The following is a 26457-nucleotide window of genomic DNA, read 5'->3' on the forward strand; positions in this document are numbered from 1 at the left end:
AGAGGCTGTGGAATCTCCATCCTTGGTGATTTTCCACACTTGTTTAACCAAGGGCCTGGATGATCTTATTTGACTCAGAAGTTAGCACTGCTTTGAGCAGGACCTCCAGAGGTCCCTCTCAGCCTACATTTCTGTGGTGCAGCCTGTGATCTTCACAAGCTGCAGGGACTGAAATTTCAAGAAGCCACTTTACAGAACATTCCAATCAAGCATTCACGGCAGTGTGAAATTCATCACCCTGCCTTCTCCTCCCCAGGACAGCAGAAAGGAAAGACAAGACGTATTCGCTACCTTACTGCTGCCTCTGTCCTCTGGCAGCCTGTGGTGTGTACTCAACCCATACAAACAAACCCGGTGACAATGTACAGAAATGTCATTTCACAGCCTCTTTAGCTAAAAACACGTAGGTGCTATTTAAAATAATTACCTCACTTCAATGCGCACACTTAGAAATTCAGGGTGCATTAAAGCAGTAAATATTTAGGCAGATTGATTCAAAATCTTACACAATTTCATTGCATTTCAGTGTCAATACACTGTGAAATAGATCTTTTTATTTGTTTTACAAGCCTGTGCTAACTTGTTACATTTAACTGCAAAAATACTAAATTTCAATTTCTCCAAGCTTTCAAAATTTAAATGCTATGAATTCAAATCATGGACATGGATACAAACGTGACAGATCTTCACTTCTGCTTGGAAAAGATATAGTCACACAGACTTAAAGACGAGGCAGAGGCTGAAAGTTGTCTTTTACATTATTTACAATATCAGAATATTGCAAACATAGTAAGCTTAAAATTTGAAATTTCCTGAGTGTCAAATGTTAATGTTGTCTTCTGCAACAATCTATTCTGCTATTTTTCTGTCATTTTTCCAGGAAAGAAGTCTTCTAACCCTCGACAGTCACTATTCATACCACTCACTTCTAAAGCAGGGAAAGGAACCTAATTAGACTGCAAGTGATAAGCAGAATACCAACGTTCATTTTAGTTTGTGGCTTTTATATTCTAGTTTATTTGTGTAGCTAGCTGAACTGCGTGTAGTTAAAAATCAAGGGGAGAATAAGGGCATGAAAGATTATAAAAAAGAAATGAGGCAACGAAAAAAATCCCAGTGGTACTCAGCTGAAAAAAACCAGAGTTATTAGCTGGAGGAATACCCAGTTTGACTCTGGTTATGTGGGAAAGTTTATATTTTCTCATACAAAGCCTAGCATCAAAGGAGACATTAAAATCCTACATTGAGTAAGTTGTCAGTAATGGATAAAACTGAGGCTTTCAAAGAAAAACACCAGCTATATTTTCCTGCAATGCACCAGTTTTTCATTTCCCAGAGATGGAAGTTATTTGAGTGCACAGAACCCACTAAGGCTTATAAGGAAAGGTTGAGGTTTAGGTACGGATAATTTGGGTATTTTTGTGTTTTACCTCATCTTACACACTTCAGGGTCAATGAGTAAAAAGGCTTTGCAGTGGAAGAGCTGCCCTATTAATGATTTTGCTGATGCAATGGACAGTCTCAGAGAAACATTTCAAATTGCTGAGTATAAATGGTCAGCTCTTTTAGCAGGATTTGGAAAACAAGGTGTTATCTTAAGGTCCAGTCAAAGGAGGGCTACAGATTTCCAACCCTTTACAAATTTCAGTAAACTCTTTATTCCGTTGGTTGCCTGATAGGATTTGAAAGCTGTTTAAAATGGTGTTCACTTTATAACTATTAGATCAACCGACCTCAACTAAGTGATGAAAACATAAACCCAATAGCCATAGTTGCCAGAACCTGTAAACATGTAGGAATGTGTATTGGTACGGCTGCTGGAGGGGATCTCACCCCCTTCTGTTACACCACCTAAGGCAGTAAAGCCAAATCAGTGATTACAGGGACTGGGCTACAGGAACCAGTTCCTTTTGATTGGGAAAAAATATTGTTACTTACAACTGAAGCACTTAATCATGGGTTTAATTTACAATCAGCTAGGTGCAACTAATCTGACACACCATCAGGAATGTTATTAGCCTCTGCAAAAGTCTATGGCTTGATTACAATTTCCATTCGGTTCAACAGTTCTTTGAAAATAATTCTGAGAAATCAAGTGTGTAAGCACTGGGACTTTTTTTGACAACATCTCTAGTCACAAGATCATCAGTAAATTAGCAGATGTCTGAAGAAAGAGGAAAAATATTATGGTAAGTCAAATTATTAGGATACAAGTGATGGATTATTATTTTTTTTTTTAATATTGGAACTTATGCCCTATCACAAACATAGCATAATCCAGTAGTTACAAACTCTGAAGTAACTCGGGTGAGTAACCCTGCTGCAGGGTCTAGCTACTTAATGGATAGTCTTTGTACCACAGCTGAAATTGATAATGTCAGATCATTTATTTTCTTCTATATCTGTAGTGGCGCTGTAAGTTTTACAAACATATCAAGACACTATCATGTAACTTTTCTCCTCTCTACTTGGATTTCCAAAAGTATGTCTGTGTGTCATAAACACTTCATTTATTTTATTATTTTTTTTTTCTAACAGTATCGTATTCCCAGCTTCTGCACACTTACTTTTAGCACAACTATCTCTTTGGAAACATGCTTTTTTGATTCAGGTGTGTGGCTGACATACAAGCACTGTGACTGTACTTTTGATACCTGCTGTTAAGTTACAGTGCCTTTACAGAGGTCCCACTCACATTACATTTCTAAAAAGAAGCAAAAACTGAAAGACAAATACTTGGATTACAGTCCATTATGGCCATAGTAACTTCATATATAAATTGTAATAAGGACATGTTTGATGATGACTTTGTGCACAGCTTCTATCAAGTTTTCACCTCCCTAGAATTCCATACCAAACTTCTGTAAAATTAGCTCACGATATTTCTAGTTTTTCCTATCAACTCTCTCTTCTGTTAGAAATTATCTCACCTGGGAAGTACAGCTATACCTTCCAATTAACACCTATAAATCGTATTTAATGATTAGGAAGCAAACCCCAAGATTAATTCTGCAGCAGCACATTTCAGATTTCATTCCCAGATGCCTCATAAATTTGGCAGATAATCAGGGAAGAATTATTAAAATCGGCTTGTTCTACTAAAGCATTAGATAATTTCCCAATTTCTACAAACTTTTCATTATTTATCTCAAAAAAAAAAAGTGTGTTATGCTACTAAATACTATATTTATGGACCACAAGATAGGGTAAATAATTACTATGTACGGATTCAGTGTGACACTGAAATAAGTGAATACAACTTGGAACTGGACTTGCATGGAATATCCTCAAATTTGGTTGTATTCCTTAATATGAATCTATTTTTTAAAAATTATATATCTGACAATGTGCTGCAAATAGCTCTGAGTATAGTGATCTACAGTCAAGTAGTATTATGGAAACAAATTGTACACAGCTTAACTGCTAAAACCTGTCTATATCAGCAGATAATGATGTACAACCTATTGGCCTTTAATTAAGTAAATATAGCTTTTTATTTTTTCTTATTCACTCATTGAACTGCTATTTCAGGCCACAGAATGTCCAATATCAAATCTTATTGAACTGCTTCCTTCAAATGAAGGGATTGTCTTAATTGGTAAGAATTAATAAAAGCTTTGTAAGGATTAAGAGTTCTCTTCTGTTGAAGGTTTTAGTAGAGAATAATGTAGGCAGCATAGAATGAATTTAAATAGTCAATACATGTCCTCATTAGCTAATTTCATTTTGACTTATTAAAGAACAGAGACAAATAATATAAAGTTTGAGACTTATTTCTTAAATAGAAATGAATGAGCAATGAACCTGATTGTGCCATCCACTAGAAATATACTGATGCTGAAATAATGAATTCTTGATAAACTGCCGAGAAAGGCATAAGCACTTAAATATAAATTAAACCCACTATAGACAGCTCCATATGAAGGACAGAAAACTTGCCATTTGGACCAATTAGTAAAATCAATACGTGCTTTGTTCAAGGATTTATTTGGAAGATCACTGACTACTACCAAAATAGCAGTATTTCCATTGTTATGCTGCAGTGTACTTAATCAAAACATCACAAGTTGTTCAATTAATGGATAAAAGTTTAACTATGATTTGTTTCTCTTGTTTGGACAAGACAAATGTGGTTCAAAGACCATCAGTCAAAGGAGAAACATTCAATCAATTAGTTTGATCAAGCTTTAATTATGTTTGCAGCATCGTAAACTTATTCCGCATGAAACTTACGATCACTTAAAATTTCAAAGACTTTCAGCATCCTTCCAAAAAAAAGGAACCTGCACTGTACCAGTTTATACCTATTTGTCTTCTCAAACCAAAGTTCAGATCTTTTCCCTGAGTAGTATCAGACACACAAAGAATTCCAGTGGCTGTGCAAACCAAGGACCTGCTTGGAACAGGATAAAAAGAGATACAGAGAGATTTTCAAGAAATGTAATACTAATAAATTAAACCATAAAATTAATCCATAGGAGACAAAGCATCTTGAATCTTTACAGGGATTCTCACATTCTCACATACTTGCTTGTTTAAGGACAGATTTAGTACAAAGCCGGACTTTCACCTTGAAAGGATTTTATCATATTGTGTTTTGGTTTTTTTTTTTAATCTTTTAGTGGTCTGTGTGTCAGAGAAACACATACTATGCCAAATGCATATGAAAAGATTATTGAAATCTAATTTTTGAGACAGGCCATATGAAAGCAAACTAGAAGCTTACTAAAGAGTATACTACCACATAGAAGTTATGTGCTTAATTCTTTTTGAAAGTTAATTTAATTTCTAATTACTCTTAATTTACAGTAGACTATTTTAGGTTTGTAGTGGCTGGTTTTCAGAACCAGAAATTATTGTACTGAAATTAGATTCATTGTATTTATTCAAACAGAATTTTAAATACCGCTGTATTAATGTGATTGTGTATGTGAAGATTCCCATCTTTGCAACACTGTTGCTTAAGGAAACATGTTAAATTTATCTGGTTTGTTGCCCCTATGCTAAATACTCAGAGATGTTATTGCTTCTTCAATTTTTTTCATCCCAAAAAGCAGGAAACTACTATTTTACAGATTCCATGCATAAGAATTTAGGTTTTTCACTTGAAAAGAAATGACAACAGGGAAGTCAAACCACACATCTCTGAAAATGTTGATGGCAAATATAGGAGACGTTTAGAAATTGATTATCTGCTTTTGGACTTATATGAAGATCCTTGAAAGAATGTTTTGGATTAAAGCAGCAAATTTAATTCACAGAGAAACAAAAATCAAGGTAGAAACCTTGCACTTATTCAAAAAACTCCTTATCCTTACTACTTCAGCTTATTTTCCTAGTTGCTACTAGAACTAAAAACCATGATATTTCATTTTTCTGTGCCCTTCTACCAAGTCATCAGCTACTGTTCCACAACTTCTGACCCCTTCATAATCCTCAGTTTTAACCTGAGCACTTTGTTTGTTGCACTGTTGCAAGAAAGCTGTCTTCTTTTTCCCTATCTGTCCCACCCTTACTCAAGCATCAGACTAAATAAAAATGCTAAATAATGTGAGTAGGAATTCTTCCATCAAGGTCTTAGCAGGCTAGCTATAAGGTTTATAAATATCTGCCTCAAACAGATGCGAGCATGGATCATACACATTGTAACCATCTTTTGAAAATAAAACATTATACAAGGGTTTGTTTCATTACCAGAATTGAAATTATCTAAGACTCACAGTCGCTGCTTTGGCTGCATTCCCTGTCTACTGGAGGGGTAACTCCCTTGTAGGGATATACGGGGAAACAGGTGCAAAAAGAAGACATGAACATTGTATGTGGATATATCACCAGAGAAGTTGGATGGCATGATTCACATTCATTTCCTGGAGATGTTTAAAAACTTTCTGAAAATATTATGATAAAGTAGACAGAAGTGTTCTCTGGCTGAACAAGTGTCTGGCCCAGAAAAGTCTCGGATTTGTAGCACGCAAAGTGTGAAATGAAAGATTGCACCACCTTAGCCAAGTTAAATTCAGTCTTTTGCCGAGTCTTTGAGGCTGATCTTGAAGGACAGGATGGAAAAGTCATTAAAAACAAAAGCAATGAAGGAAAAGAAAAGAAAACCTAGAACAAATAACCACAAATATCTGTTACATGACCCTAGACACCCAGTAATATTACCTACTGGCTCAGATGCTGAGGGTCATGTTCAGACCACGTAAAATATAATTTTAAAATATAAACAGAGAAAATTATATTAATGGAGATAGAATCCAATTTTAAATAAAAAAACAACAAACTAAATAGAGAAAGAAGAAAAAGGTGTGGAATGAGTGACAAGTTTTTAAAATTTAAAGATTACTGTTTTCCTGGTTTGCTACTAGGAAACAATGGCATGAAACCCCCAAACTCAGAAATTGCACATATTTCTGAATTTTACATCATCAGTATATTATCTTAAACCCACATTTGACCTTAATGTTGCTGCTGTCCTTACAAGACATACCCACCCTGGATACTTTGTCTTAATGTATTAAATCACACAAATACTGGGTTTCTTTTTCATAGAATCATTTAGGTTGGAAAAGACCTTTAAGATCATTGAGTCTACCCTTATCACCATGTGATATTCAGTTTTTTCACAGAGAAACAAGATGATCATCATCATTTAGCAAACCAGTAGTAGCAAAGGGAATAGAATCCTGCAGACTGGATTTACACAAGCTATGAATGGCACAATGGAAGAACTGGATAACACCTTGACTTATGCTCATGCTTTATTAATCACAGGGTACCTAAACCATAGCCACGGTTTAAATTTTGGAATGGGACACACACCAGTGTGGTTTTCTGGCACATCTTAGCTGTTGCGTATTTCCCATCTTCCTTTTAAAAACAACTGCACACAACCCTGCTAGATATGACTGCAGTACAACCATCATTCTGACCGATGACAAAGGGCAGAAATTGGAGAAAATAAAACATTTTTTTTCCAACTTATAATAGTTAAGAAGTATACAGATGACTTTCAGGAGGAAAGGATACTTCCTCCATTATCATCTTACTTAATCTGAACCTCAACAAGTAGCCAACAGGCCTTTATTATGCATTTCATTTAAATTATATTAATGTGTATCTCAGGAAGAAAAATGAATCTTTTGTACCTGCAAGTCATCAGCTGTCCTTGCTTGCTACCTAAAAGAGTTACTTCTACAGCAAGCTACAGCTACTCTGTTTCTGTTCTATTTGATGTGGATTTGAGAATGGTTTTACTGGTTTGGTATCTGTTTGTCTCCTTTTAACAAGTGTAAGTTTATGGGTTTTAAACAGAGATAATAATTCAGGAAAGCTATGAATTCTTTTATGAGGACTTTAATCAGGAGCATGACATTTCTTTTCAAATATGAGCAGCTTCTTAATTTCTTTTGCTTGGAACTGACTTCCCGAATTTAACTTGATTTGTAACTGCTTTTTCACTAACACCCTAATCCTCCTAACCAATTTTCACTCGGTTCCATAGTCTGTTATCAATAGAAGTTTCAAAATTATGGAAATGATACACTTCCTAGGCAGGCAGAAAGAAAAGGAAGACTTTTAAGATACGTTTGCTCTGCCATAAAAAAAGAGAAATGTGTCACTGTATGTGAATAATACTAATCTCAGACCTGTGTTAGGTACTGCCTCTACCTTAGAAATAATGGCATGGACTTTATCATAGATCTGCTGCTCAGGATCTCAAGGGATTTCATCCAGCTGTCCCTGTCACACATTTCCATGCTTTCGTTGTGACTGGTATCTGAACTGGTAAGATTTAAAGTTGTGCAGGAATGTCTCTGCAGGCTGCCATACCTAGAGTTGAGGCTCAGTCATGCTCTTTCTAGCCGTAAGCTAAGGTCTTTCTGCATAAAGCAGCAACTGGAAATCACAGAAATTACAGAGATTACATTCCACATTACACTAAAGCACACACCAAAATAAAAAATAAAATACGTAGTGAACCTGGAATTAAATAAATATTGGAATGGAAACTGATAAGTGAGCTATCTAAACTGTTCTCTTAACTGTCTCTCAAAAGAAGTGAAGAACAGGCGATAATTTGAAAAAAAAAATCCTCTCCAAATCTACTTTCTCTAGCTCATCTCCCAGCATCATCTCAGTCTGAAAACCTAGGAAAAATTCTGGGCACTAGCCAGCCAACTGATCAGAAGTAACAGCCTTGATAACTTCAAGCATTTGTCTGTCCCTCAGACTATGGCATCAGTCTTCTAGGGCCTCTGTAACCACCTGCAGATTGACTTTGACTTGGGACCCAGAGTTGCTTTTTGAGGCAAATGCATTTTACACATCAAACCTTGATCCATTTCCTTTAAACTTATCAGTCACAGTGACATATCTGATACCCAAATCATGCTCTTTTTCTGCAGCTACACTTTCCTGCTTTCACTGTCATATAGTTGTTCTTCTTTCACATCTCCCACTCCTGTAGTGCACTGCTGCACTGTCCTTTTGACTGATGGCTTGCTTTCCTCTTCTATCCCTTTCATCAGCCTAAAGTATCTCTTTTTTTTGAAATAAAATGCAGATGTAACATTCATAGATTATATTCTATATGTAAAGGTTTGGTACCAGTACTGTAGTCAGGTAGGTAAGAAATAAAGCAATTACAGACCAGGACAGCTGCAAAAAAAACCCTGAAAAACACTTATTTACTCACCTAAACAAAAAAGCCCCAAACAAATAATGACATATTTGGTTCTCAAAATTCATTTTTAAAAGCCAAAAAATTAAACTGGTGTGAATTTTCTACAATGTAGTCATCACACCTCGCATCTGAATTTTTATCAAAAGATGAAAACGTGTAAATAAAAATAAGCATTAACCCCAGGTTCTTATCCAAACATTACTGAATTTTTCAAAATTAGACGGTTACAGCAACATTTCTGTGAGCTTTTGGTGGACTTTTGGGGGTCTTGAAAAGCCGTTAGAAATTGCAATTAGCTCTAGCATCACCTTTCTCTTTTCAGTGTGTTCCTCTTCTGTTTTTTTATTCTTTTTCATAGAAGCTTCTGGCTTATACTGTGACAGTAAATTCAAAACAATATTTTCAAAATTAGTATTTCACTAACTAGTGAGAGGAGCTGGTTAAGCAAAGTAGCAACCTCTCCATTCTTCTATTTATATCTCCTAAAGTCAGGAGCCTACATTGCTGACTGTAAGCCAGTCTTTTGCCTCTGTTATTTCCTAGGTATGTCTACAGCCAGATTAAAAACATCTGCTGGACCAGGCAGATTTACCCACAGTTCAGCCAAAGCTCTTAATCAGATTCAATTTCCTCTTGTTCTGGTCCCTTTGATTCTCTCTTTATTGTCTGCCTATATCTTAACTTGAAACTTCAACAATTCGTCTTCTCTTCCAAACTGGAAATAGCATATCTTTCCCAGATTCAAAACCCTTAGATCCATTTCTGCAGTGAATATAAAAGCTGTCCGCACTTTCAAAGTTCTCATAAGTTCTCACAGAAACTTGCTGTGTCTATTCTATATGTATCTCCCATCAACATCAGATGGCAGATTGTATTCTGTCCTCCTTCCTTACTTTATGGCAGTGACGAAACAATAATGTCTTCTTGCATCTAATGCCTGTGGTTTGACTCTTTCACTTCTAAATATTTTCTCTACCTGATGTTCTAAATCTTACCTAAAAATCAATTTCTTCTACCACTTTTTCAATTCCACAGTCACAAATGCAAGCTGACCATGTCCAAGTTTATTATTTTTTATCTGAAATTTTCTCACTGTATTCACTTCTACTGGTATAATCACCTAACTTCCCCAGAATTAGAATTAGTTAAGTCCCTTTTCCCAGTGTCACAGTGGAAGATATAGCCCAGGTTTGGTTTCATTGGTAATGGTACCAAACTCTGTACACAGAAAATGCAAGTTTAATTCTAAGTAAGGGAAACATATAATTCTGTAGCAAAGCATAAAAATGTGATTATTGAGTTCCTACAGTTTAACTGGAAGTCTTGTGTTGTTTGACATTCTTTCACATTGCTTGAGATCTCAAAGATAGTTGATTATCTACATTCTTTTTTTAAATTTTGTTTCAGATGGACTTTGACAAGAGACTCAAACAAATCTTTTTGACAGTGTATGACTCCCACAGCTCAAAGCTAACACTATTTAACTTTTACGTACATTAAAAATAGCTTGGAAATGTGACCAGAGTGAAGCTGAAAGCCTTAGAAAGCAAAAAAAACCCAGATTTTTTTAAAAAGTCAGATGTATTTAAAAGTATTTTTAGCTATGCTGATAATTTTGGTTGTGTGACTCATACCATGGGAAACATTTGAGCTGGTCATAGCCAAAGACAGGTATCTTCTGACTGAAGAAATCAGAAACCACAAATCTATTCCCTGGAAAACCCTAAACTCAGAGTACACATATCTGCAGTCTTCAATAGTAATTTGATATAAACTCTAGATCCTGCAAAAAGGGAGGTGGGCCCCAGACCTTCAGTCCTTTTACTGACTCCCAGGCTACCCCAGTGCTCCCCAGAAGCTGACGTCCATCAGTGGTCCTGCTCACAGGTAGAGCAGCCCCACGGGCACTCACCACCGGCCGGTGCACATCCCAGAATGCTCGCTCCTGGCTGTCAAGAATCTTCCTCTCTATCTTGTCTCTCTTCTTGTCAACTCTGTCAATGTTATAGGATATTTAAAAGAAACAGTGTTAATGACAGTAATTTGAAACATAAGAAGGGTCCAATCAGTTTTCCCTCCCCTTGTCCCTTCACCAAACACACAAACCCAAAACTCTTCCTCTTCAAAGGAACTTACTTTGCTTGTGCTTCAGCTTGCATAAAAATAAACTCCCATTTCCGAGCAAATGCTCGCTGTAGCCTGGCCAAACTCTCCTGAAAATACATTACAATTTTAGTGGGTTAGGTTGTAAGCTATTTACTACTTCATAGATTTTAGTTTATCTTTCCGTCCTCCCCTCCCCCAAGATGTAATACAAGTCATATCTGTGCCCGTGTAAATGTACCTTACCTATCTGATATAAAGTCTTTCCTTGACACCATAGGGGATGGAATACTAGGTCTACCTACTTTTGAACATCCTGATTATTTCAGTTTTGAAACTCTGATGACAAGGCTGGATGTAGCTTTCAGCAGAACATGTGATTGCTGAAGCATCTTTATATACTGGGTGCTGGCTGAGTAATTTTGCAATAATACAAAGAAACATTCTTGTTTTGAAAGTACCTAATACTGAAAGAGAACAGCATTACTTCCCATACTGGATGATCCACATGGTAATTCCCACCAGTCATCTATACAAACAGTTTACATTGAACAGTGTGGGCTGCCTATCAATTTATTTGGAATAAAATAATAAGAAGCTATCAGTATTTTGGCAGTATAGGAATCTTGCCAAAGCACCACATCTATCCTCATTTTACAAAAATGCAGACTATAGTTCTTCACCACTGTGCAGGAATTGTGTATATCCTACAGCCTACTAACAATAGGAGAAAGATTTGTAACATCTTAGCAAAATTCTTTCCTCCAGTGATGCCGGAACAGCTTCACTGTCTGTAACAGAGCTTTTCCAATCTCCCCCCAGCTTAAATGGCAGCAGTATGCAGTCTGTTAACACGGAGAAGGCTGAGGCTTTTATCTTCCTCCAAAATGACCCCTGTTACCTTCATGCACTGCTTTTACTAAGTGAAAAATTGTCCGTAAACTCCCTAACAAGAAGGGTTGCTTTAACTGTATTTGTATGCATTGCAAATACATCTCTGAGACATAGTTACTGAAAATAAAGACTGCAGGGAGTGAAGAGCAGGCTTTCTAGAGATCTTGTCAATACCAGTAAAGGCTCTTGTGTATTGTATACTGGAGGTGAATTTTCTAAGGCATGTAAGTATAAAATTATGCATACCCCACAGTGCAGTACACTGAAAAGCAAGCCTGTGCCAGAAGAAGCAATAAAGTGTGTCAGCATGGTGCTGCGGCTGGAGTGCTTGGCATGTTGAGAAGCCTGGCTGACCAGCCTGCTATCATGTCACGGCAGCGCCGCTGGACAGCTTGCAGCACAGAGCCAGGGTGGGTCATCAATTTTATGGTGACATTTTCCTGAAAAATTCATGATTTTTTTGGGGGGGATAGGGATGGAATTCAAGACTTCTCTCTCCTTAGCGAGTGTTGTCCTCATCAACTGATCAAACTTTTTCTGGCTCTTCTTGGCCCCGATTATCTCACCTTGCCTGGGGCACAGCCCAACTTTCAAGCAGTGGTAAATGCCTCTAGCCTGTTCTTTGCCTCTTGCCTAACTGATGGGATAAAGGCTCAAGCACCGGCATCACTTTAAAGAATGAGATTTATATTTCTGCAGCTACCAAGTGCTTTTGAAAACACTGCCAGATATCCTTCATTCAAACCTTACACGGCATAGAGTAAAAATGCTTTCAAACACTAGTGGTGTATCTGGGATTTGTGAATGGTTATTTCTGATCCTGGCATGGTGATCTGAGCAGGGTAAGATTGGAGATGGACCAAAATCTCAACTTTTGCCCAGTTAGTCTTCACTACAGTCTCTCAAACAGCACGTATGACCGTTGAGCACTCTCATACCCACATGCTGGCAAAAGAGGATAACTAATAAATTTTCACACATAATGCCTGCAGTTCTCATACTTAACATTATTTCACATGCTCGTTAGACCCAGCGGAGAAATTTGCCCTTCCCCATGTACTTACAGCTTCATAGTCTGCTAGCTCTAGCCTTGCTTTGTTTTGCATTGTCCGCTTGCAGAGGTAAACGGCTGGAACAGAATAAAATAACAGAATTTGATACTATCTCACAAACACAGCAGACCAGAAATGTAGAGACTTCATGTCTGTTTTACTGCTAGCTTTTTCTGGTTTGATTTCTGCCCCTGTTCTAAAAGTCTTTAAGTACAGGGTCAATGCTAACAGCATTGTAACTAAAATGATGGGTCAGATACAGTGATTCATTAAATAATTATAAAATCTGCTTTATGCAAGACATCATATACAAAATGTATGAGATACTTGGGTGAAGTGCTTTAACTGCCAGGCAACTAGCACATTAAAGAAAAAATGGCAAAAACATTTTTGAAACTGTGAGTATAACTCAAAATGCATAAGAGTTTTATCAGGAGCTGCTGCTATATTACTCAAATGGGTTTTTAAGAATGCATATACATGGTTTTATGTATTTTTACTCTATATTTAGAAATCACAAAATGTCAGTCTAAGAAGATTTTAGCTAAAAATTAAATCTAGATAAAATTCAAGTCTTATACAGATTAGTCTGCTATAACCAATATTTAAAACAGAAAACAAGAGGCTAAAAATGAAAAAAAATCTATCATGTATTAGATATAATGGGAAAAACATTCTTTCATTTTTTTCTAGATCCAAAATCCTTCAGCAGAGCTGTTCTGCCTCCACCTCATTCAAACAGAGGAGAATCTTAATAAAGTAGAATACTGACAGCTAAATACTGAAAGGACACAGGGATGAAAATGAAACTCAAAGACTACATAAACAGCACAGGGGCTTGCATCACGTTGCTCGGTCCTGAATTCTTTATGCACTCCATTACACTTGAACAACATACATTTCCATTAGACTTTATTTAGCAACAAATACTTCACATCAACTCTGAATATCGTGCAGCTTCCTCCACCAGCAAGAGAATGAGTGCAGCACAATTCCTTATTGTGCAATATTTACCCACTTCATTACTTCAGAGCACTTTCTTATGTGTGAGATGCAGTAATCTTTTGATCACTGTAGGTAAGAAAACCTTAACTTATGCATGGTTTTTATGATCAGGGAAAACACCCACATTTACTGGCTGTGGTTTACTGTTCCTGCTTCCTGACTGCCAGTTGGTCAACTACAGGAGCAGAGAGAAATAACTTCACAGAGGAGCTAAACTGTTGAAATCCCTAGGAAGAGGGAAGTGCTCATCTTATATATAGCTTTGATTTTTAAGGTAGTCAAACCAATTATGTTTTACGACTCCATGGAAACATTTATTTCTGACAAGTCACCTGCAAACGTATGCAAACCCACTCCAGTGGATGCTCTTTCAGTGGAACTGATGACAAGCACTTCTAATAACTCCAGCTGCAGTTACAGTTGTTACTTGATGTAAAATGAAGTTACATGTTAATGCAGTTTTTGTCATCTCCCCCCCCTCCCCTCCCCGCCTTTTTTTTTGTGTGTGATATGGTCTATGTTCTTTCATACTTTTTCACTTTCCACCCCCATAAGCAGCCACTTTCTCTATTCCCTGCACTCCCATATCCTCTCTGGTTCCAATGCAATTTCTGTGTCTACAAAATCTATAAATACAGATACAAATCCACATCACAAACCAAGCATAGAGACAAACAGTTTCTATAGCCTCAGTTTCTATGCATTTTAATATTAATATACACTTACACTAATGCATTGGCATGCATGCTGAAATGTCACAAAAAGATGAAGGGATGAATTCTGGACCCTTTGTACCTAGGTTGCATCCACAATCAGTACAGTGGTAAGACAATACTGAGGAGAGAGATGGTCTTTGTTATTTAGCTTCTTTTACAGTTAAACATTTTCCTCTCTTGTCCTTCACAATCGGTTAGTTCATTGAACAAGAAAAAAATAATCCTTAAACCCCTTTAAAATATTAATTTTAAAATTCATGTTTATGAATTAAATACATATTCAATAAAATACTTATTTAATAGAAATGTGCAGACAGTTCTGAGAACTCCAGGGGTCAAATTTTGTGTAATCCAACCACTCTAATACCATCTGAACAGAAACAAAACAAACTCCCTGTTCTCTGCACTTGTTTAAGCTGTTGTAAACCACATTCTCATGGTCCCTGTATAGGCACCTTTAGTTAGCATCGCACTTCCTTGAGTCCCATTGGGGGTATATTTTGTGATTAGCATCTCCTGCTATCTCCAACAAAAATTGTTGCTGCAGAGGTGGCTGACTGTCCATGTTTCCGTCAGGATCAATTTTAACAAAAAAACATCGTCAGATCACAAAGTTCTCAACAGTGGCAAAACAACAACCAGGTCACCAGAAGCAGGCAAGAGGAATTAGTTTGCCACACTATTAATCTGATACTGGGTCTAAGAACAGTCTTGTCTTCACTGGGTGACTGTACTACAGTATTTTCCCTGCAGGGTTTTTTTTAATGGCCTTTTTTGCTCCAACTCCATAGCAAATTTGTTTTTCATTATGAGCATATCTTAGACAAGACTCAAAAAATCATGTTCATCCCCCAAAACTTTTTTCTCTGGATAGTCTCCCCTTCAGGAGCTTAAAGTTTTTAACATCTGTGGCTTGGATTCTTTAAGTCAGAAATGGTTTTATGTGCCAGTGCGGGTAAGGCAGAATATGCTCAATTAAGATTTAGTTATTTGGGAAATACAACATATCCACTAGTGTAGAAGAAAGTAGTCGTCCAGGGCATTCCTACTCTTTGACTCAATTTACTGCCATTGCTACATGCTAACAATTACATCCTTATTATAGAAATGCATGTCTGAGGATCTGTTTAAGTCTGCTCATAGTCACACGAGAAGCTGGCATCAGCTCAGGAATTTGAGTTCACCAGTTCACGCTCTCATTATCGTATTCTTTGGCTTGTCTGTAACAAAATTCACTAGCACATTGGAAAGCAAGAAAAAAGTGAACATCACTCTCATTTCCAGCCAGAAAGTTTGAAGACACAGAGAAATGAGGATTTTTTTCTTCTGACTTGTAAAGCAATAAGATATGAAATATGGATATTTCCATCTTTCGCAGGTACTGCTCCTTTCTGCACCAAAACACATGTGAAGTAACTGTGTGTCCAGTAACCTGACCTTGAGAACGTGGGGATGGTGTCAGTCACTTTCCCTCTCCAAGCAGCATTTCAGAGAACAACAGTGTCTGCTTTTCTAATCCTGTGGTTTGTACAAGTTGCCAGTGATCTTACAGCTTCAAACAGAAGTACAATCTGCAGGAAGGGTCTCCAGCTAAACTCCTCTATTTTCCTGTATACTTCTCTAATTATCTGCCCCGCAAAGGTCCTGGTAAGGGTCCTCAGTCCACCAATTGCCCTGAGCAGCCCATCCAGGTCTGTGCTGAGGCTCCCTGTGCCCAGGAGCTGCGCTTAAGCCCAGCTACTTCGCCTGGCCCCAGCTTGAGCTACATTGTAGACATGCCTCTAACCAGCCCTGTGACCTACCAACTCTGCTCTGGCTTCTTGGCTGGACCTTGGACCTCCCTGATCACTTGAGACTTTGTCAGAGAGAACATTGCTCCCACCTGCACTATTGCCACCCTCGGTTCTTGCTTACCTTCCCTTGCAGAGCTGCCTGCTCTTGCCACTCCCTGACAAGGGTGCTGAAAAATGCTTAACGTATGGAGGAATTATATGCAAGGAACAGGGTCTGATTAATAACCTCAATTTGCTAAATATGGACTGCCACATACACTCTTATTTTTAGAGCCAGTGTATTCTGATGGATTTTGCAATCAACATAATTGCCTCCACTAAACTGAATTATATATTAGATGCTATAACTTGTGCTTTAGAAGTGATAGATTATCATGAGAAAACAGATTTGCCAAAAATTTTAAAGGCAATATTAATACGCAATATTTCATAATGAAAGACAGCCACTGATGTTTATAAATGGGCATTTGAACCACAAACCAGTCCTAAAACACACTTTGGTAGCTGTGCAATAAATACAGACTACTCGCTGTTGAAAATTCTATTCAGGCATTCAAAAACATGAACAACATGAGACTTAAAGTCATATTACAGAGTGTTCTAGAGAGAGTTGCATGAAAAAGGTGCCTGGGCTTTCCCTCTTGCAAGTTTTTAAACTGTTAATAACCCATTTTCACAGTTAGTTACCTTGGTATCTTATTCTTGACTGTTTATTTGTACCTGAAAGGTCCTAAGAAACCTCTTTAGATTTTTTTCTTTAAACGAGATCATAGCTATAATGACAGGTTTCACTCTAGAATCAAGAACCTGGACTGAGTCCACATTATATTACACACACTTACTGAAAAAAATCCAGAGCTTTCACCCAAAAGTTAAACTGAGGAATTTAAGCTTCTTGCGAAACAGAGGCTAAACCTTCCCTCTCACTACAGCAGAGAAAAAGCCTCAGCTAAATTCAGTGCAAGTACAACTGGGCCTCTGAAGCTCATGGATAACACCACCTACACATCCACCACCGTGTACACAAACTTAAAGTCCTTACATAATTGTCCCAGTGCCAGTGGTGTTACAGCTTGATTCAGCCCCGATGGTGGGCGTTAACTTTCAGGGAACACTCATTATCTCCGCTGAGGCCAGATTCACTTCATACTCTCTGTGAGTCAAAATTCTTGTTTCAGAGTCAGTGTGTACATGCTTAGTCAGTATTTAAAGAGCAAAGAAAATAAAATGTATTGCAAGGTCTGAGGGTTTCAAAGTGCCCTGTGGGCAGGCAGAAGTTCTCTCTCCGTATGCGAGCGCCAGCATCAGATGGAGAATTACAGGACAATCGGCACAGAACATGACTGCAGGATGGAGAAAATGAAATCAACGATCTCATTTAATCAGTGGGATTTCTAGGGCTGTTTATACTTTCTCTAGGTCACCTCTGCTTTTATTCAATAAAAAAAAAATATTTTTTTTCTCTTTGCAACAGGTATTGAGTTTCACTTAGTCTTAACAAAAAGATAACAACTTTTAGGTGGTCAAATGGGTCACCCATCAGTCTCGTGTAGCTATAAAAAAGCCTATGTTCTTTAGTATAAGCTAATAGTATTAAGTTAGAAGGAAGACCATAATTGCTTGTGTGCACTAAATTGCCAAATGGTCAAAAATGTAACTCCTGAAACACTCTTCCCTTTCTCTACTTTATATTCTTTGATCACACTGTTTCTATAACATTTAAGGAATGCAATTTTATTATAGATTTAGATGGGTAGAGGTCTTTCTAACATAAGCCAAGGGCAAGAATGAAACCAAATTTCAAACTATCAGAGAGCTCAAGAATTAGAAAAAGGCAAATTCATCTTCAACACACAAAAGTCCCCATATGATGTTGGCTTGGGAAAATCCTGCAGGGTAACCAAAAGAGGTATGAAAGAGTTGTCACTACTACATTAACTATAGGATCAGATGAAAAATATCCTGTTGTCAAATCTAATTTAAAATTGCATCCATTGAATTATTTTATACTTCTTGATGTTATCATAATGCTCTCAATTTGCATTCAAGAATTTAATACCCTGCTTTGGCACAAAAAAAAAAAAAAAAAAAAAAAAAGCTTTCTACCACCTCTTAAGGCACTCAGATTTAAGGAGGACCCAAATGCACTTGCTGAAAAGCTGCTAAGAAAAGGAGGCACAACAAATCCAAATACACTGGTTTTGCAAAGAAACCACTTAGGGCATGTGCAATCCAAGGCAAGGCTGCTGATGTTGGAGGATGAAGAGAATTTTCTTCTAAACTGCAAAAATCAGCTACAGGGAGGGCATGGGAAGGTAATCATTACTTGACAAAGCGGTCAATTACTCAGTGCCCACCTGACAGAGGGCTATCAGTGGCATGATAGTGCACGACTACAGAAAAACCCCATTTGTTGTCACTGCTGCCTTCATGACCTGAAAGTCCCAGTTTCCATACTGATAATGAAACACACAAATCTATTTAGTTTACTCAACACAGTAATTTGAAAGCAATTCTGAAAATTACAAGTTATGTTTATAAATCTTGGAACTTATTCTGACACGAAATTTTATCTCTGTTTATAAGGGACCTAGATTCAGATTACCAATGCATTTAAAGTAAAGCTTTACTTTACTTTAAATTTTACATTACTGCAGAAAACCTGTACTTGGGTCAGCTACCTTTTCATATGCATGCATACAAATGTATTGGCCAAACACATTTTCTGTGCTCCACAGATCACGGAAATAAATTACACATTTATGGAACAAAAAAAAAAGAATCAGTAAGTATATCTAAATTTACAAGTAAGTAAAACTCTAAAGTGGTGAACTGGCTGGAAAGCGTTTTCAGGAAATGCCTCCTGCTTACAGAGCCCTCGCTGCAGTGGTTGTCAATGTCAGAATCAGCAAGAAGCAGAAAAAAATTTGGGACATGCTTGTTGAAGTGAGACTTTCTTTTCATCATTTATATGACAGAGATAGCTCCTAATGAGTGAATTATGTAGCTCTGCAGAGAAATATAATGGGATATGAATTCAGAGTGGAAAAAAATCTTGTAGGTCACCTCTTCCATCTTTCTGCTAAGTCTCTTTCCTACAGCTCATTTGTTTCGGTTCTGCCCACAGTAAATTTTATGCCTAGCAAGAACTGGCCCTTTTTCTTCAGGGACCATTCTCCTTTATAGACTGGTCTTCTCACTTAGTCCTGCCACCAAGATCTTAGTTAATATATTCTGTACATGTAGTTTCTCAAAGCAAAGGCACACAAGTAAGGAGCCACAATGCAGTCTTGGCAACAATTTAGTGCATTACTTGAGTCTGGTGGAAAGAGTCTGTTCCTTACTACACCTAGAGATCCAGCAGTATTTGAGGCACTTTGGGACAGATCCCTAAAGGAGGGATATCTGTTAAGGACCTAAGAGGATTGCTTGCAGGAGTCACTGCTGATGTACTTTGGCTGACGTCAGCTGTTGTAAAAATGGGAACTGGACATCAAGATGCAAGATTACAGAACTGCAGAGCTCTCCAGAAACTATTGACACTGGTAAATTTCTCCTCATTCTCATGGCATAAATTTTAACAAATATATTTTTAATTCATGTCTGACAATTTATATCAAAGAAAATTCTACTCTGCTACCAGTTTTGCCCCAAGCTACTAACTCATAATTATGGACTGACTTCCAGAGATGCTGAGCACATACAGTTTTCCAGCAGAGTTCAGGTAAGAAATAGGGCTTAATATTTCTCAAACACAAATCGCTTACTAATAAGCTGTTGCCAAGGGAATCTTGCCTGATCATTCGGGCAAAGAAACAATATTTAGCATCCTCTGTGCAGTTCTCCTTCTAGTCAGTTACTCCACAGGAAAGGATGCAGCCAGATGAATGGGAGATTAAATTCCTGAACTAATCAAATGTTCATAGAGGGATTTGAAGCTAGGCATGTAAAATAAGTAGGCAACAAACTCTAGAGAGAAAACAATATGAGAATTTTCAAGATGTGAAAAACTTGATACATGATTGTAATTACTTTCTGTGTACTATATATTCTTTAGCACGATGGCAAGTTTGGCAGAGCAGAGGTGGATGAGCCAGGTGCAATGACTCCTGTTCAGAACGGAGCAGCAGAGGCTCTACATGAACACAGAGAGGTCTGTCATTTCACTTTTAAGTTATAAGAAGGTATCATTAGGAAGGGAGCTTTGTACAGACTGAGTTGTTAGCTGATTATCAAGAAAAATTAAATAGGACAGACTTTCGCTTTCATAAAAATGCTGGCAAACAACAGCTATGAGACGACAACTTTCACATAGCAAAAGTAGATAGTTTCCTTATTTTACTGTAACTCAGCCTGGATAACAGAGTCCTAAATGTCCGTAGAACTGTCACAGAAGTTTAGAGGTAGCACTTATCCAGACAGGGAGCTCGCACTTTTAAAAGAGGCAATTAATTAAGCCTTTTGGTTTTCCTGTAAGTGCTCTAATTTCCTAGAAGACTGCCTTCATGGCACGACTTTATCTGGAAGGCTACTGAAAATACGTACCTTTTCATAACTTGCCCTTTTTCATAGTAGCAGAATTTAAAAATTTGCTTTGAATATATAGAAAAACAGTCTAATTTAGCATCATTTACAGATCACATGTTTTGTGCTCTGAAACTCATGTTGCATTATCAGTTATTTATGGTGTTCTCCATAACCTACCCAAGATTCTGCAGTCCTCCTCCATTTTTAACTCACTTGGGAGAAATGCACACACATAAAATTACAAGGCTCAAACAGCAGCCTCTTGCAACTATATAGATGTAGCGGACTGTTGTCTTCCAGTATTGGTCCAAACCTCCTTAACACTATAAGTGACTGTGGTACTTGTGAAATTTTATTCTGTCTCTCCTTTCAACATTTTTTTTTTTTTTTTAATATGCAGCTAACTGTAAGAAAAGGTCTGTGTATCACAAACACTTTTGAGTCTAACCATCGACAAAATGTGCACTAGAGAAAATAAGTAAAAGTTACTAATTCTTCTTAATATCTTATACGTTTGAAATTCTTATAAGCCTCTTACATTGTCACAGCTGTGTTCATTTGTTTGCTTAGGCTTAGGTTTGAGCTTTCCAAACACAGAAATAATTGCTATTTTGTTGTGAATGGAATTTTCCCCTAACCTTCTGTATTTCTTATTTATCTTGCTCAAAAACAGTAAGGAACTGAATTCCTCAAATTGGCAATGCCTGTGAGTCACAAAAACTCCAAGAGAACCTGACGGGTCCCATAAGAACTGAGGCCAAATGCATATGGAATAACAATTTCATATGTGGCTTTATAATTCCCCTTTCTGAGATGCAACGGACATAAAAAAATCTCCATATTTAATCAGTTCTTAATGACATGAACTGTTTTTAATCTGAGAGAAATAAATTCTGTCAGTTAAAAAAGTTACATCTGTAAGGAAAGAGATTACAGGTAGGTCACACGCTCAGCCATTACTTGTGTTCCTTTCCAGAGCCCGTTTTCTGAACTGAGATCCAATTCTATTTGTCACAAAGCCAAATCATAATTCAGAAACATGACTTAACTCAAGAAACGTGAAAGGATTTGAAATACACTGGGCTTAAAGAAAAAAATATTATAAATGTGCATACTTGTTTTCGTTAATAAAACCCCACTGAAACCAATGGGATTCTACACAGAACAATGTGTCCTGCATGGTGGACTCCAAGACATACAGCATTAAAATGGGTATCTTCAACAGACAGAACCTAAGAACCTATATTTTTAAAAATTATTTGCAGTTTGAGGTATCTCTCTTGAGATCTCTTATAGCATGATTTTCATTAAAAAGGGAGGGAGACTTTAAGGACTTTGTAAAAATTAGTGGTTCCTTAGTAACCACAGAATGATCAGGTGGTTGATATTTTGATAGTTACAATCAAAATCAAAGGCTACACGATTCCACTTTGACATACAATAAATTAATCCAAGCCCACCTTCTGTCACCAAGACATAGCACTACACTATATCTTTATTATGAGAATGGGTCTGCAGTTTCTTGACATATTGGAAGATTCTGTTTCCATGTCTTTTTTCTTCAAAAATTCTTCAGATAAATCTTTATTAAAGAAAATATTTGATATTACAATCTGATGTGGAATTAGAAATAACATAGATGTAAAGATTATTTGGTTTTGAGTTAGCTCTCGTAATAAATTAACACATGCCGTATCTCAATCTCATTTAATTTCTAGTGTAAGATTAATTATTTTCTCGGCAGTATGCTACATTCTGGACAGTAGCCCAGCTATGGGTGAGTAATGGTAAGTGGTTGGGAGTAATATTTAAATTAAAATAAAATTGTAGTTTGTTCTCAAAGACTTGTAAATTTAGGTCAATGCCAAAGAAAGTGGTTTGTTAATCATTTTGATAAAGGAAGATTACAGAGAAAGCTTACTTCTTGCTGGCCTTGAGAGACTTCTAATGCCTACCACAGTCATTAGTTTTAGGAGCACAGTTCAAGCTTCTTCAGGAAAAGTCCATGAAAACGGACGCACTGCACAGCACCACAATACATGAGAAGTACAAAATTCATTTGCATAACTGTAATAGCATAAATTCTATTTACTATGTTTTCTAGGAAGTAACAGAATTACTGTGAACATCTGCGGAATCTCTTTGGAGTGTATTTGAGGTGGAATCTATCTTTTAACATCCTCAAATTCTTTCAATCCTATTTTAGATTTGTTTTGGATTCTTGATTATCTGTTTGATTTTTCTGTATTCCTCTGATGACCACTGTTTGTAACATTTATAATGTGATGCTTTTTTGCAAGCAGCTGTACTCACTTCTCCCCTTATCTGCCTTCTCTTTACATTCATAGAAAGATATTGGAAAAAAATCCGCAGGCCACAAGGCAAAGGCTAATTTCTGGGACTGGGAAGATGATAAGCTAATAAGAACACTATTGAAAAGTTGTCTCAAAAATTTAGTTTTCCTGTGAATTTTCCACTAGGATTAGCCAATTCTGGTGACACACAGCCACCTTAGGTAGATCTTCTGCAATGCTCTGACCCTGCTGTATGAGGGAGCTGTGGGTGGGTTTCTTAACAGGCGCGTTAAGAACACCTTTGTTAAGATAACCTTTGGCTCATGACTCAGAAGGAGCAATGAGATGGAAGGATTGGGGCTTTCCCTTCATTCACCCCTCTGCTACAGAAGAGCGTAAATTCACCAACTGGAACATATTTTACAGGTCTTATATTTAAATCACAAAAGGTGTGTAACAAGTATGTCTACTGTGCAACACTGGCACCTCCCTGCATGATGAAGAAACTGATCCCAAGTTTAATTCTGTATTTTTGGCATGCAAATATTGGACAGAATATATAAGGTTTCTGTTTACTGACCAGAGTCTGTAATTCATTGCCCAACCCAATGGGTCAGCTCTGACTAGAAAGTTAGTCTCTCCTAATTTAGATTAATGGATATTAATAGAAACTTTCTCAGCCTGATCTCAAGTTCAAACCTGTTAAGCCTATATTTATTTATTAAAATCCCCCTGGTAATGTAATACACATTACAGCTAAACAACTCAGTCTCTTAAAACCGTAATAAATTACTTTCTGATCTTTGACATATTAGGAGACTATACTGAAGTGTGCCTCTGAGAAAAGCAAATAACACTTTCATGGAAAGGAAAAAAACCCCATTGAAATAAGTGGTAAGCTTTTCTCCTTCAGCAACTAATTTCCTCATATGGAGTGGTTAATCACTCAGGTGTGGTATGAATCACTCCTCCTTTGTAGCTTTCAATAACTGTTTGCTGGACAACTTCAAATCTCAGTTTTTTACAAATTTTACAGAAAGATAAACATTTTCCTCCTTCTATAGGATGAGGAAACTTTTACCATTTTCAAATTCTACCTTGAAGGCCCTCAGTTCTGCTGAGAGCCTCATCTTGAAATTCTTTTAGTTAGCGATGTATTTGAAATTAAACAGTTTCTGCTGCAGAAAGGAAGCAAGCATCTATTGGAACCATCCATCCCTGTGGTCTTCAGCTCCCAAGGGCTGAGACTGAATCCATTACACGTATTTAAATTTCCAAAAAGCTATAAATAGAGACTTTCAAAGTCTGAGTTTTTGAAAAGTTAAGCTATCACATACATGCTTGGTTACCTAAAAAAGTGACCTGGTCTTCAGATGAGCTGAGTACTTTACAGTATAGATTAGAATGAACAGGAGAGTCATATGTTCATAGATAAACCATTTTCTTTAAAAATCATATCACTATTTGGTGTACAGAGGCACCTGATTTATCATTTTTATGAGTTATTTGTAAAATGTTACTACCCATTATCTTCAGATTTTCCTGTCTAAGCACACATCAGCAATTACAATGTGTAACTTATGAATAGAAACCCAAGAAACAGGCAAAGAAACAAGGTATTTTCTAATACAGTACCTATTAGAACCACATAAGTTTCCATAATAAACAATTTTCCACACCGTGTATGTCAGAAATAAGAGGTCTAAACTAGGCACACCTTCAGGTCTGAATCTGAGAATAACTATTGCACAACCATCAACAAAGCATCCTCTGCTTTGCTGAGACTGTCACTGTAAATAATTACACTTCCTGAAGCAAACAGAAGTTGTAGATGGCAAGGTAGGTTTTGAGTTTTGACACTTTTTTTTTTTCCCTCAGATCAACTCCAAATCTGACTTTAACGAACTTCTAATAAACTTTGGAAAAGGTAACAGCACATTCATTTCAGTACCAGCAATTCTTGCACAAAATGACTACATGAAACATAATTATGTTTTTAACAGTGGGATGATTGAACAAGACTGACTGTAACGATGTGTTCATTCATATAATGCATAATTCCCAAAAGAAAGAGGAAAAATTTCTACACTGACCATAGTCTGTGTTTTCCGGCTCCCAACAATTTGATGGCCAAAAATAGGGTGTCTATAGACAAAACAAAGAAGTAGGGAACTCAAGTTAGACAATGCAAGTATTATACAGTCCTTGGATTGATACTGGTTTTCAAAGTCATTATACATTTTTGATAGATCTATTATATTGTTAACTTGACAATTTTTAAATAGTCATCAAAACAGAAAATTAATTTTGTACGCTTGTTTACTGCAGTAGTGTCAGAATGGCACTGAAACAGAAGAACAAAGTGTTCTTTTTATTCTTAAAGTTAAGGGAACAAAACTCCCAACGTTAGGTAGTGAGGTTTTCTTTTTCATTTTCCCTAGCAACATACCTCTCATGTGTCCTGAAGAATCAGTTTTAGAAGGTGAAAAGGCAAGATACTTTGGAATACATTCAATTCTTGATTTTGGAGAGTTTTCATCAGTATATATTAATATTCAATACTCTTCCCTAGGAGTTATTTGTTTAAAAATGCCACTAAACACAACCTGTTTTCACAAAGTTATTACAGTTCTTTTCATTTGTTGGGGACTTTTTTTTTTCCTAATTGTTTACCAATTGTGTTTTAAAATGTGTGAGTTTTTAATGGAAAGCCAAAAACAGTATCGATAACTAGTTCAATACTATGCTATTTAAAACTGTGCTAAATGTATTGTTTAAAATAATCCATTCCTACCAAAGGAAGAACATAAGACCATATAGGCATTTATCATACAAATAACTTAATTTTTTAAAATGGTAAGTTTTTATTAAAATGCAAAGGTTTCTAGTATGTTATACATAACACATTCATATATATGTACACATACGCACATAGAGAATTATATATTATTTGATTAGTTGAACTAATGTCATTAAATGTATGGACTGCTCTGAGTGGTATTTCAGAACACAGGTACTTCCTTAGGAAAAACTTATGCTTTACTTCCTTCCTTATTGGTTTTGGAGATCCCAAAGATCTCCCAGCTGCAAAACCAGAAACCTCTGTTGTTGCCCACTTCCCACAAAATTGTTTTAATGTTAACCTGGAAACCAAAAGGGCTGAAGGGTGACACATTCACACGTACTGTCAGGTTATATACATATTGTGAAAAATCTCTCTCCATTGCAACAATGACCCACCAACTTTAATAGCAGCAATTTAGAACTTGCTATTTATCAAGCGTCAGCAACGAGTTAAAGGGTAAACAAGAAACTATCACAAGCTGACTTCGAAGGCTGAGATGAGTTTCTTGGAAGCTGTTTCGTGCCCTGTAATGGAGCAGCAGT

General features: G+C 36.8%; 1 protein-coding gene across 11 annotated transcripts in view; it reads right to left on the reverse strand.

Annotated features, from left to right (window-relative positions):
• The window catches only part of RGS7 (regulator of G protein signaling 7), a 256673-nt gene that overhangs the window by 58803 nt on the left and 171413 nt on the right, over positions 1-26457 (reverse strand). For all 11 annotated transcript variants that reach the window (XR_013928521.1, XM_080389764.1, XM_080389763.1 and 8 more), the window contains exons 6-9: positions 25164-25215; positions 12748-12812; positions 10823-10899; positions 10599-10680 (exon numbers count right to left, since the gene is read on the reverse strand). Coding sequence is in view for 10 of the 11 variants with exons in the window: in XM_080389764.1 (XP_080245890.1) it covers positions 10599-10680; positions 10823-10899; positions 12748-12812; positions 25164-25215 (276 nt within the window). In the remaining variant the exon portion in view is untranslated. The remainder of the gene's footprint in view (positions 1-10598; positions 10681-10822; positions 10900-12747; positions 12813-25163; positions 25216-26457) is intronic.

Source organism: Falco punctatus (genome assembly GCF_963210335.1).
Source record: "Falco punctatus genome assembly, chromosome: 5".
NCBI classification, from domain to species: domain Eukaryota; kingdom Metazoa; phylum Chordata; class Aves; order Falconiformes; family Falconidae; genus Falco; species Falco punctatus.